The sequence below is a fragment of the Pavona decussata genome, unplaced genomic scaffold (assembly GCF_977016875.1).
Source record: "Pavona decussata unplaced genomic scaffold, jaPavDecu1.1 SCAFFOLD_409, whole genome shotgun sequence".
Lineage (NCBI taxonomy): Eukaryota > Metazoa > Cnidaria > Anthozoa > Scleractinia > Agariciidae > Pavona > Pavona decussata.
Genome location: NW_028145775.1, coordinates 81477 through 95000, shown reverse-complemented (window position 1 = coordinate 95000; position 13524 = coordinate 81477). Strand labels below are relative to the sequence as shown.

The following is a 13524-nucleotide window of genomic DNA, read 5'->3' as shown; positions in this document are numbered from 1 at the left end:
TTATCAGTAGCTTGAGCAGTAGGATAAAATGCTCGGTGACCGCTTGCTTTGTCCTGCCCCTAGCGCGTCTTCGAACCTCTCTCAACTTTCCAGACCAGCATTTCATTGCCTGTGTCCGGATCAGTTTCAAGGCTGACGTCGCCCCACCGAAGCCTTCTACTTTCATCTCTTGCTCTAAAGCCAAAATGTAAAGCCAGGAGCCACCAAACTGTGCGCTGTTGAGCAACCAGGTTGTGCTCGCCAAATTCTCCTTTGGCAAAGAGCTTGTCTTCTTCAACAGCGGTGACTTCTCGGCTTGCTTGTGGACGATTGCCTTTCCCTCTCTCCACGACAAGCTGTTTTATTTTTGCACTGAGGACTTCTCGGGATAGCTTGAATTCGTCACCTTAAATGAGATTGGCTTGTGAACCCGTCCCGTGGGTATTAAGATAACGCTGGATACTTCGTTGCAGGCAAGTCAGAGATCCAGGTTCGTATTCGTCGCCATTTTTCTTTCTCGCAGCTTTAAAAAAAAGCGCAGAGCAGCAGATTAAGTTCCACCCAGGGTATTGCCTGAATCTTTCTGAACTCGTTCCGTTGGTGGCAAAATTATAACCATATTTTAAGGTCAGATTTGGTTTTCTCTGTAGTGCTTCTGGCCTGCTGTTGCTCAATGAAGTCGCGGTACTCTGAGGCCTTGTCGACGGAGTTTTCCTTGGTTTCTTCGTCGAGTTTGTTGTTTTCAGAGCTTGTTTTCGTTCCTTCGTCAGTGCTCTCGGAGTTAAACTGCGACATCACGATTTAAACCGACAGTTTCTACTATATAAAGTAAATTGGAAACAGTTTTTACTTTGCGTTGTCAAAACTGAAACAATTACCACTAAACACTAGACGCTAGCGGTCCATCTTAGCGGTCCGTATAGGAAAATTCGGACCGCTCAGGGAGCCAATAAAAATGCTCCTTTTCATCGCGGACCAGTTCAGCTATATAATAATGCAGTGTATAACATTTTGCTGAATTAATTATTTATTATAAGCATTAATTTTTGATTTCCTAACAGTACAAATCTGAAAATTGACCTAACAGTGCTTTTGTTGTGCGTGCTCTGGATGAGTCTCTTTATCTCACTTGTAATTAGCTAATGTATGTTGAGTGTTCAAGGTATCTTTCAAAGTCAGGGTGTCAGTTAAAGGAAACACTCACTCCGACAACAAACTTCGACGTCAAATTGTTGGAAATGTCTAAATTTTAGTTTGAAAGTAGAAATAACATTCAAGTGTGCTGAAAATTAGACATGATTATTGTCTATTTTCGCTTTTAAATTTCCCGCACGCCGCCATTTGGATTTAATAACGTCATACGGGTGCAAAGCTATTGTCAGTGAGCAGAAGTTCTTTTGTGTGAAACAATTGAGCAACCGTTTTACGTCATGAAATCCAACATGGCTGCCCCCGGGAAATTTAAAAGCGAAAATAGGCGTTATTCAAATCCTGTTTTATAAACACTAATTTATTGTTGTTTCTTTTGTTCGTGCTGTTTAAATCAACAGCTACTGTGAAACAACTCGTGAATACAGATTGAAGTGAATAGTGGTAACTGTAACGCAATACTCGCATTATGCTATGGTACAAAGATTCGTGGACGCCATTCGAGAAGGAAATGTGACCTGAAAGGTATTAAAAAATTGTTCGCATCGTCTTTTGTTGGCCCGAGAATCGAAATATAAATCGCACTTAACGAGGAAGCCATAAAGGCTTAAAAAGTAACCTCATTTATTCCGCATTTATACCGAATTCTACGCTTCCTTTTAGCCGTTTCCCTCCGTGAGATTAAACTCAGTCCTTGAGTATTTTGTGGCCATGGTCCCAAACCTTTGACACATTTTGTAAGTTTTGAATTTTAAAGTCAAAGCGCGACAGTAAAATCGAGAACAGTCATTGTAAATGAATATGTTTTTTTAAACTGTTCGTCTGGCGTGCTAGTTGCCCGCACGCTAGTTGTATCGGAGTGACTAATGGCATAGGTTTTCTTGACCAAATGTCGTTGTAAGTTCTTACGGATTGCTTCGGTTCTCCTTTTTTCCCCCTTTTCTTTGGTCTCTGTTGAGGATGTGACGTCCGCTCCAGCAGTGCTTTTCTTTGTCGTTTGGCGTCACTCTATTGAGTGGTAACTCGTTATTTTGTCCTCCTTGTCGCTATACTGGTCATAGTTTTGGAGCATCCAGGTTTTTGTTAATCTAGTTGGGTTGTGTTCAAGGAACTTGTGCCAGTGTGTGATCCCGAAAGTTCATCGTAGTTGTCCTAGTACTGGTTTCAGCAAGCAACGTAATGTTACAAGCAAGACCGCGGTTTCAAATCTTACGATTCTCTTTCGTTATAGATGTGTTTTAGGGAAAAGTAGAGGGTCATACTCAATTCATACTCAAATCTAGCCGAGTTTGTGTTTTAAAGCCACTTCTGTGGGATATTAGAATCGCCGGAAAATGGCGCATTCATTACCCCCATGATATGATATGATGCAGAAACATCAGCACGATTGAGGAAGTTGGTATTCTTTCTTTTCCAACAATTCATTGAATGTCATGCCGAAAATACCACACGACGTGAAAGTTGCTGAACCAAAAGGGCGCCAAGTGAGTAATTGCGTGACATCATGGAAAAGTCTGGAATTTTCTCAAATTTTTGGCACGTTTCCACCATTTACTGAACTGTTGTAGCCTGATTAATATACCCAGCCTACGCGTCTACACTCTGCAGTTTGCCAGTGACCGGTAGCAATTGTATTAGATTAAATTGGAAACAAGTTTCATCGTTTATACCTACCATAAGCTTGAGTATCAACAGTGAATCTTATTTAAAAAAAAAAAAAAAAAAAAAAAAAAAAACACTTCTAGAATAATGTGACTCGAAGAGTATAATGGCCTTCGCTGGGAAAACGAACCCAGTGGTCCTTAACCTAGATGCAACACAATGTGGGCCACTGGTCGTCAATTAATTTTAGTTCAGAAATCTGGAACAGATTAGATCCTGCGACAAGGGAAACAGAGTCAATAGAGTGATTTACGGCTAACGCCAAACGGGTAACGTCAAGCCGCTGTTTGTTCTAAAATGCATAAACTTGTGTTTCTCGTACTCACTTCTCTCTTTTTCGTGTTTGCTCGATAGCTGTTGCCGACTGGGTGGACATAAGCTTAAACCAAAAAGGCTTCACTGTTTTTCATCAAAGAGAAAAATTCAGCCCGGCTGGCGTTTTCCGTTTGCCGTAAACGCGATGCTAAATCTCTCTTTAAACGCGGGCTGTCAAAAGCCATTTTATGATTCTTTTATGGTTAATTCTACTTTTAACTCTTGTATATAATTTTTTTCATTTCTTGTTTCTTGTTTCTATAATTTAGGTTTTTATTTGTTCTTGTAATCTTTCAGAGGACCCTTCTGTAAACCACTTTCGTGATGTTGGTTTCCTCATTATCCTCAATGTGAACGACGTAGGAAATTAACGGATTTCGGACAATCGAGAACTTGCTATCGGAAAATTGAGACAGAGAATATCTCAAAACAAACGATCCAACAATAGATGGAAAGACCAAGTGAATAACACAGCTGTAAAGCCGCCATATAATAGTGTGAAACTTGCTATGTTTAGCTCCTAATGGTGGTTATGTGCAAGCAAATAGATTATTGCAAGCAATCAAGTACATGTAAAAGAAGTAAGCTCTTTTGAATTCGAAATAAGATAAATCTTCACTTACCATATACTTCAACAACTACAGAGCTCACCGCTCTATGAAAGGAACCACCCTTACTGAAAGTGACTTCAAGAGTGAATTTGTATTCCTTAACGTTGTCCACGTTGAATATCAGCAGCTGGGACGGAAGCTCCGCTCGACAGTATCCGCCAAAATTATCATTGAGTTCGAACGCAGTGTTGAGAAGTCTCTGCGCAATCAAAACTCTGTTTCGTCCGTCTACGTCCTCTCTAAAAAAGGTTAGCGCGATAATAGTTTCACCAACGTCAGCTAAGTACGTCCACACGAGTCTCACATTCTTGTTGTTTACTCCATCTTCTGCTATCTTGGTTGGTTTGTCGGGCTCTTGAGTCCAAATCAAAGCCTCTGAAATAGAAAATAATAACATCAGCTACGTTTTCTCAACACTAAAAAGCTACAGAAACTTACAGTAACCTTTATACAAAAATTTCTGGTCCTGCAAGGGGGTACCATCACACAAGACGTCAAACGAAATAGAATGACAAAAAGTTGAAAATGATAGCCTTAACAGATGTTTTTCGTCATTCAAATTCAACAAAGTTCTCGATTGTTTCAGATCGTTGCAGTGACGCGAAAATCAGAGCGATCGCTACAAACCATCGCCAATACTGTCAAACGATGCATACATCTAGTCTGAAGAACTGAAAGTGAGATAAAATTTCCCTTGAACGTCGAATTCAGCGAAAATTCACAGACAAGGATGCTCGTTTCGACAAGGAAAAACACAAATGGAGAAAAGGTAGCATAAGCACCTTTGATAAATGCTATGAATAGAATTGGTGAAGAATAAAAACATGCAAGTGGTAGGTGAGCCTTAAGGAACCTTAAGCAAGTTACTAACTGTGGATTTTGAATCTTCGTGTATTAGGTTTCTATGGTGTTTATCAAGTTACCGAGGGCGGATTTTGTCGCGTGATATATGATGGCATTTTTATGCGACAGGATGTTCTGATAAATCGATTGAACATCGTATTCTCAGTCCTTGTTAAAGGGAAAGCATTACGGAAACCTGGCGTTATATCAAAAACTCCAAAACGTTTCTATATCAACAAAAAACCTAAAGTTATTGTTCAGATTTGTTGTAGATTGTCACCCCAGTGCAGTGAGACCATCGATGAGCATCTTTGGCCACAGATGGACTTGGTTAGAATGGTCTGCATCTAAAACAAAAATTTCAGGCTTGTTGATTTCAAAGTCTCGCGTTTTCGTTTCCAAAATGCACCAGAGCATGTCATGAAGTTGTTCCTTTCCGGGAGTTCGGTTGATTTCTTTTTCTTGATGTACTAGAATTATTATGTGATTAAGTGAGGGTGTTTTTACATCAGTTTGACCACAAAAGGTCACAATTCCTGTGATAATTCTCCCTTTAGGAATGGGATCTTGCTTAAGGCTCCAATGTCTTCTCTGAGTTAAGGGCCCGTGAAGCCATCTTCAGTGACTATAATGCGGCATAACTATCTATAGCGACTCCCATGGACATTAACACATTTCATAAGTACACAGACTACTTTTGGGAGGAAGTACCCTCGCTTTTAAACAGACATAACTGAATCATTTTGAATGGCTTATTCAGTACTATAAATGACTAGTTTAAGAATTGAATTTTATATTTATCATATGTCGATTCAAAGTCACTAACCTGTGTCAGGGCTTTTCTTTGTTGAAGCTGTTACGGTTGTTTCTTCAGTAGGCTTTGTCGATGGAGGGGAAGCTGTAGCTAAGGACAGGGCAAAAAGGCGAGCATGTTTTCCATATTGATTATATTCTCGGATTTTTCTCGCAAACAAGTGGTAAGCAAGAACACACAACGAAAGTAGACCCTTCTCCAAAATGGCGGCAACAGATTTGAATGAGTTAAAATTTTAAATAATCATTCGTGCTTTCAAAGTCACGCACTAACCTGTGTCTGGGCTTCCCTTTGAGGTTGTTTCTTCAGTAGGCTTTGTCGATGGAGGGGAAGCTAAGGAGAGGAAAAAAAGTTGACCATCTTTTCCATATTGATTATATTCTGGGATGCTTCTCGCAAACAAGTAGTCAGTAAGCAAGAGCACACATTAAAAATAGACCCTTCTCCAAAATGGCGGCAACAGATTTGACTGAGTTAAAATTTAACTAAACGACCAGCACTGGAAAGAGTACTTTTAGTTTAGTAACCTTGCAAAGTTTCAGCGTATTTGGAATCATATCAGGTTAGGAAATGCAAGAAAAAATTTGACAAATTTAAAGACGTTTGTATGACTGGTGGGATACGTCATACCGCCAGTCATACAAACGTCAGTAAATTTTTCATTTTTGAACTTGAATTTTCTCAGCTGGTATTTCACCTGATATGCTGAAGCTTTACAGGGTTACTAGATTAAAAGTGTTCTTTCTAGTTCTGGTATACGTTTTTAATTTTAACTTATTTGAATGTTCGGCCGCTATTTTGGAGAAGGGTTTAATAAAGGGTCACTGTCACGGAAATTTGGCTGCTGCTAAGAACCTCTTCTCTAACAAGAAATGCTACCGGGAGAAAAATGCTACGTGATTTCACTAATTAACAATATACCATAATAAGTTTTTTTAGTGATTTCTCCGAAATACACGGGAAGAACTTAAAAAAAAAATTGCCGATTTTGTTAAAGTTGCCCCCATTTGCATCCTAACCATCTGCAGCCAAATATAATCTCTACTAGTTTCTGTGCACTAGTACGGTTATTGTTAACAAAACTGAACCATTATTTTAACGATCCACCGATACGAAATATATTTTCTGGCTTTTCAAGGGGACACGACAAAATAGCTGACACCGCCCCTTTAATGTTATCCACAGATGTTTAGAGATCTTTAATTTAAGGATTACTTTTGTAAGAATGAAGATCTCTAAGGATCTTTTAAAACACTTTCACCCTAAGAGTGTTACACATGGATCCATGGGCCTTCTTCTTAGCTACTTATTTGATAAGCATTTTTGAAGTTAAATTAGAATCAAGGAATCATACTTGGATTGAGAACAAGATTCCTGTCAACAGTGAACATTCCAAGTGTTCCATTACTCATGTCATCCCGTAGAGGCTGTAATGGATCATTGACACCTTTTTGGAACTGCAGCTGGGCAACAGCCATAACGCTACCATTTCTAAATGATAAGACACCCAAAATATAATTAAATTTAGTTTAAATCTACAAGCGTTCTATCACGAATGCTGTTCTCTTATTGGCTACCCTTCTCAATATCTATTCCGTTTTAGTTAAATCTACTAGTGTTCTATCACGAATGCCGTTCTCTGATTAGCTACACTACTCGCTATCTATTTAACAATTAGATTACGAGCTCGAGATTTCTATCGCGTGATAGCTGATGAGGGCGCAGCCTGAATCAGCTATCACGTGTAGAACTCGGGAGCGAATAATCTATTTGTTATAGTATAAATCTACTAGTCGGTCAAAACTAAACAAGTAAATTATCTGTTTCCTCGTCGCATACACTTCAAAAACGCGACGAGGCGGACGCCATTTCGTTAAAAAACCGCTACTCACTGTCTATCACAGAATAGATAGCGATCGAGTAGCGTAGCCATGCAATCAGAGAACGGCGTTCGTGATAGACCACTAGCAGATTTATACCAATCTGTGATAGATATTGAGTAGCGGTTTTCAACAAAATGGCGGTCCCTTTGTCCCGTTTTCGAAGTGTCTGCGATGCGGATATAGATAATTTAATTCTTTAGTTTTGAACAACTAATAGATTTATACTTATACAGTTAGATTACCCGCTCTCGATTCCTATCCGTGATAGTTGAGTCGGGCTTCGCACTCATCAACTATCACGCGATAGAAATCTCGAGCTCATGACCTAATTGTTAAGGAGAATAGATAATGAGTAAAGTGTGCAGCGCGTTGCGCGTGACCAATTTATACCATTATTCAACAAAAACGTGAATCTGTCTCGTTGTTAAGTTTTGAACGATTAGTATATTAATACCAAAACAATAAGATTATTCGCTGACAATTTTTATGCGTGATCTAGCTGATGAGGGCGAATTATGCGATAAAAATTTCGAGCTTATAATCAAATTTTAACCTAAGTAGAAATGCTTTGTTTTTCATTGCCAAATAAAGCAGTCAGCAGTCCCCTATTGAATGAATCTGTCCCCGAGCGCCACTGTACTTAGGCACAAATAGGCTGATGATAAAATTTGAAACTCAAAATTAAACCACTGCAAATTTCAAAACATTCCTTTCTATTTGGCTTCCACAACTTTTCAAGTTTTATGGAAAAAACAACTGATCACCTGACAACTCTGTTGTATTTATTTAGTTACCTGAATTCTTCAATAGCCACTTCGTAAAGCTGTTTTTCAGCATTCTCGGGCCTGCTGTATGGGCCTGTGATCTAATGGCCACAAATTCATTTTCAGTAAGGCATTCACTTTGTACAACATGTCACAAGTGAAAAGGTTCACATGTGGTCATCAATATATAATAATAATAAAAGTCATCAGCAACTTGGCAAATGAGAAAGAGCTTGGGATCGAGATCATCGAACATCCTCCCTGATTTCATTTATTCATCCTTCACGGGTATATTACGAACTCACAATATGACCAGCTCACAGTTAGCTTAGTAGATCAGTTGGTAGAGCACTGTACCGGCATTGCAGATCTCATGGGTTCGAATCCCGTTCAAGCCTCAATTTTTTTCAGGCTTTCTTTTCGCAACTGCTTAAGTTGCGTACTTAATGCGAGGAATCTTTTGGTCAATTTGATCTTTTATCCGCAGTTCAAAAAATATGTTACTTATAAGCTCTTATAATTACATTTATTTATTCATCCTTCACGGGTATATTACGAACTCACAATATGACCAGCTCCCAGTTGGCTTGATAGCTCAGTTGGTAGAGCACTGCACCGGCATCGCAGAGGTCATTTCTTTTCGCAACTGCTTAAGTTGCGTACTCACTGCGAGGATCTTTCTTCTTTTTGATACTACCTAATCTTTAACTATTACTGGTTTATAATACTCATTAATATCATTAGTAATATTAGCAGCAACTATTAAACTAACGCTTGTACATAAATATGAAAAAAAAAAAATAATGTGTAGTACTTCTTTTCAAACATACAAAATTAATGGTCTCAATTGTTGTACAAAACGTAATGGATTTTAACTTACTGCTGAAGTCACATTCGACGCTAACTGCTGATACTCAACAGATGCTTTGTTGCGAAAAGCATCCTTAAATTCCATTCCCAAAATTGTAATTCCAACTGTGAATATGTCACACTGGTTACTTGGACCTGTCCGAAACAAATGGTGCACAACTATTAAATAATACCTCCAAATTTACAACATTTAAATGACACTTCCTTTACATAAAATATATGCAAATACTTACATCTTACTTTTACAAGGGCAAGACTTGAGATAGTTCCATATCCATTACTAGCAGTACATCTGTATAATCCGACATGCCCTTTCTGTACATTAACAAGATACAGCCTAAAACCAGTGGCATTGACTAACTGATTAGCCTGTGTGGCACCTTCTCTTGTCCAGGTAATGTTTGGTCTGGGGTCACCGGAAGCATTACACATCAGTGTCAAATTCTGTCCTGCATCAACTCGGGAAGTCCTTGCTGGTGGCACAGTTATTCTTGGAGGAACTAAAAACATTAAATATTAACAATAGAAAGAGATTATTTCGTAAATATAACAAATGAAACAAGAAATAAAAATTATTTAGTAAATATTTCAAATGTAACAATAAAAAGAGATTATTCAGCAGAACGAAATAAGCTACAGGTATTTTAACTTTGACTAGTCATTTTAAAAATATTTTTTCAAACTTTTAGATGAAAAAAAAAATAGACAAATAAATAATCAAAAAGGGCAACGACAAGTAAATGAATACATGTAAAAGATACATTATATTATAAATACTGACCAGAAAAAGTGCACAGTAGTGCGCAATACTACAGTGTATAACATTTTGCTTAATTAATTTTTTTATTATAAGCATTATTTTTTTTATTTGCTTACAGTACAAATCTGGAAAATTGGCCTAACAGTGCTTTTGTTGTGCGTGCTCTGGATGTGTCTGTTTATCTCACTTGTAATTAGCTAATGTATGTTGAGTGTTCAAAGTAACTCTCAAAGTTAGGGTGTCATTTAAAGGGAACACTCACTCCGACAACAAACTTTGACGTAAAATTGTTGGAATTGTCTAAATGTCTAAATTATAGTTTGAAAAGTAGGAATAATATTCAAGTGTGCTTAAAATTAGATATGATTATTGTCTATTTTCGCTTATAAATTTCCCATACGCCGCCATTTTGGATTTTATAACGTCATACGGTTGCAAAGCTATTGTCAGTGAGCAGAAGTTCTTTTGTGTGAAATAACTGAGCAACCGTGTTACGTCATGAAATCCAACATGGCTGCGCCCGGGAAATTTAAAAGCGAAAATAGGCGATAATCAAATCCTGTTTTATGAACACTAATTTATTATTGCATCTTTAGTTCCCGCTGTTTAAATCAACGGCTACTGTGAAACAACTCGTGAATACAGATTGAAGTGACTAGTGGTAACTGTAACGCAATACTTGCATTAAACTATGCTACAAGAATTCTTGGACGCCATTCGGGAATGAAATGTGACCTGAAAGGTGTAAAAATTAGGTTCGCATCGTCTTTTGTTGGCCCAAGAATCGAAATATAAATCTTACCTAACGAGAAAGCTATAAAGGCCTAATAAGTAACCTAATTTTTAACCGCATTTATACCGAATTCTACGCTTCGTTTTAGCCGTTTCCCTCCGTGAGATTAAACTCAGTCCTTGGGTATTTCGTGGCCATGGTTCCTAACATTTGACACATTTTGTAAGTTTTGAATTTTGAAGTCAAAGCGCGACTGTAAAATCGAGACCAGTCTTTTTTAAACTGTTCGTCTGGCGTGCTAGTTGCCCGCACGCTCAGTGTTGCAATGGAGTGACCAATGGGATAGATCTTCTTTACAAAATGTCGTTGCAAGTTCTTATGGATTGCTTTGTTTTTCTTTGTTTTTTTTTTTTTTTTGGTCTCTGTTGAGGATTTGATGTTTGCTCCATCAGCGCTTTTTCTTTGTCGTTTGTCGTCTCTATTTTTCTTCTTCTATGTTGCTTTTGAGCTTTGAGAAGTTGGTAACTCATTATTTCGTCCTCCTTGTCGCTATCCTGGTCATGGTTGAGAGAACCCAGGTAAGTTTTTAGTTTTTGGTAATCTAGTTGGATTGTGTTCAAGGAACTTGTGCCAGTGTGTGATCCCGAAAGTTCATCGTAGTTGTCCTCCAGTACTGGTTTCAGCAAGCAACGTAATGTAACAAGCAAGACCGCGGTTTCAAATCTTACGATTCCCTTTTGTTAAAGATGTGTTTTAGGGAAAAGTAGAGGGTCATACTCAATTCATACTCAAATCTAGCCGAGTTTGTGTTTTAAAGCCACTTCTGTGGGATGTTAGGATCGCCCGAAAATGGCGCATTCGTTGCCCCTATGATATGATATGATGCAGAAACATCAGCACGATTGAGGAAGTTTGTATTCTTTCTTCTCCAACAATTCATTGAATGTCATGCCGAAAATACCACACGACGTGAAAGTTGCTGAACCAACTCTCATTATTTCGTCCTCCTTGTCGCTATCCTGGTCATGGTTGAGAGAACCCAGGTAAGTTTTTAGTTTTTGGTAATCTAGTTGGATTGTGTTCAAGGAACTTGTGCCAGTGTGTGATCCCGAAAGAACATCGTAGCTGTCCTCCACTATTGGTTTCAGCAAGCAATGTAATGTTACAAGTAAGACCGCGGTTTCGAATCTTACGGTTTCTCTTCCGTCGGAGATTTGTTTCAGGGAAAAGTAGAGGATCATACTCAAATCTAGCCGAATTTGTATTTTAAAGCCACTTCTGTGGGATGTTAGGATCGCCGGAAAATGGCGCATTCATTGCCCCATGATATGATACGATATGATTCAGAAACATCAGGACGATTAAGGAAGTTCGCATTTTTTCTCTACCAACAATTCATTGAATGTCATGCCGAAAATACCACAGAGGTACCCAATGACCAAATCTTCCTAAATATGTCAGAAGTGCCTAAAATGGATTTTTGTATGCTTTACAAGCCTGTTTGGTTAATTTGGAGCTTCCCCAAAAGATATTTATCTCGGCTCGGATATATTAGGGGAACTTTGGTCGTGTCTAAAGTTTGAGGGGGCTTTTTTGTCTCATCTGAAAGTTTTAGCTATTCTGATGGGTCTTGCCGAAAGTTCGAGGACACGTAGTAGCCATAGTTTCATTAGAAAATTTTAGGGGACGTTTTTCGCTATACCTGTGACTACAAAAATTAATCGAAAATCTTAGGGAATATAAATGCTCCGTCTGAATTTTATAGGCATATAACCCATTCATCCAAAAACGTTAGGAGACAAAATTATACACTTGTAAGACCTAAATAATGTAAATTCCTGGTGGTATCTCAATTCCTCACTGGAAATTATAGCAGCTTTTAGAATAGTTACGACGGACGAAAATTTTAGCGGACAAAAATATCATCCGAAAATTATGTGAGTTATAAAGCGTGAGCACATCATTTCCGACAATTCTAGAGAAATTTGATGGTTTTCCGATAAACCTCGGAAAGTCTAGGGGATCGCTAGGTGAAAGTTTTTTCACCTAGCAAAATTTTTAGGGGACCTTCCATCTGAACAGATTTTTTACCGAAATATTCCGTTGGGTGCCCCTGATACCACACAACTAAAGTTGCTGAGCCAAAAGGGCGCCCACGTAACTTCGCTAGTGATTAATTGCGAGACATCACGTTACATCCAAATAATAGATGTAGAATCAACTACTTTGGCAGGCTACGGTTGAAATATCAGAGTACAACTGAATCAATTCGACGTTAGAAGTTTGAAACGAACGATACGGTGCTTTACCTTTGAAAACACGAAACGCGCCAGTTATGTTCACTGTAACGACTGGATTCCTGGCTGGAAGGTTTCCCGGGTTGTTCTTCGAAACTTGCCGTCGAAAATAATTTAAAACAACTTTGGTTAAGCTTTGGTTAATACTTCCCTTTTTGATGAAGCGACAGTGACAATACAAGCTTTATTATATTTTATCGGCCAGTTTTATCATCAAGAATCACGCTTTGCTGCACATTCCTTCCGTGCTGGAATACGACGCAAGGTTACTTAGAAAGTCTTGGAGGGACATTCTACAGCAAATAGAGGGTGCAAGTGTTGGCTAGTTTGTAAGTGCTGTTAAGTCACGTTTTCTGACTCAAATAAAAACACAGGTTGCAAAGATTTGAAGATATATTTCGGTTCATTAGTTCTGCTCAAACGTGAAATAGCCTCTGAAGCTAAGTTCGGTATTTTCTAAAACGTTAACAGCCAGAACGACCAATAAACATTGCGTGGCCCTGGGGTAAAAAACATATGTCTCGCATTTGTTTATTTTGTGCCCTGCTTTTTTTCTAACCCCGCATTTTATATATTAAATTATTAATATACCCGCTATCACAATCACACAGTCACTTACAAGCTAGGCCGGAAGAGTCTGAAATTTTCTCGGTTATTTTTTGACACTCCTCCACAAACTGCGTCTGGACTCTGCCAATGACCGGTATCATGAGGTATTTAAATTCGAAATAAGGTTCATTTTCACTCACCAAACACTTTGACATCTACAGTGGATGTAGCAAAATCTAGGGTACCGCTTCTAGAAAATCTGACGATAAGGATGTATCTGTATTCCTTAATGCTG

General features: G+C 38.4%; 1 protein-coding gene across 1 annotated transcript in view; it reads right to left on the bottom strand.

Annotated features, from left to right (window-relative positions):
- The window catches only part of LOC146451020 (cell adhesion molecule DSCAML1-like), a gene marked incomplete at its 5' end in the record, with an annotated part of 102016 nt that overhangs the window by 9197 nt on the left and 79295 nt on the right, over positions 1–13524 (bottom strand). The window contains 3 exons of the mRNA XM_085099661.1: positions 3729–4091; positions 6728–6864; positions 8051–8121. Coding sequence (XP_084955787.1) covers positions 3729–4091; positions 6728–6864; positions 8051–8121 — 571 coding nt within the window. The remainder of the gene's footprint in view (positions 1–3728; positions 4092–6727; positions 6865–8050; positions 8122–13524) is intronic.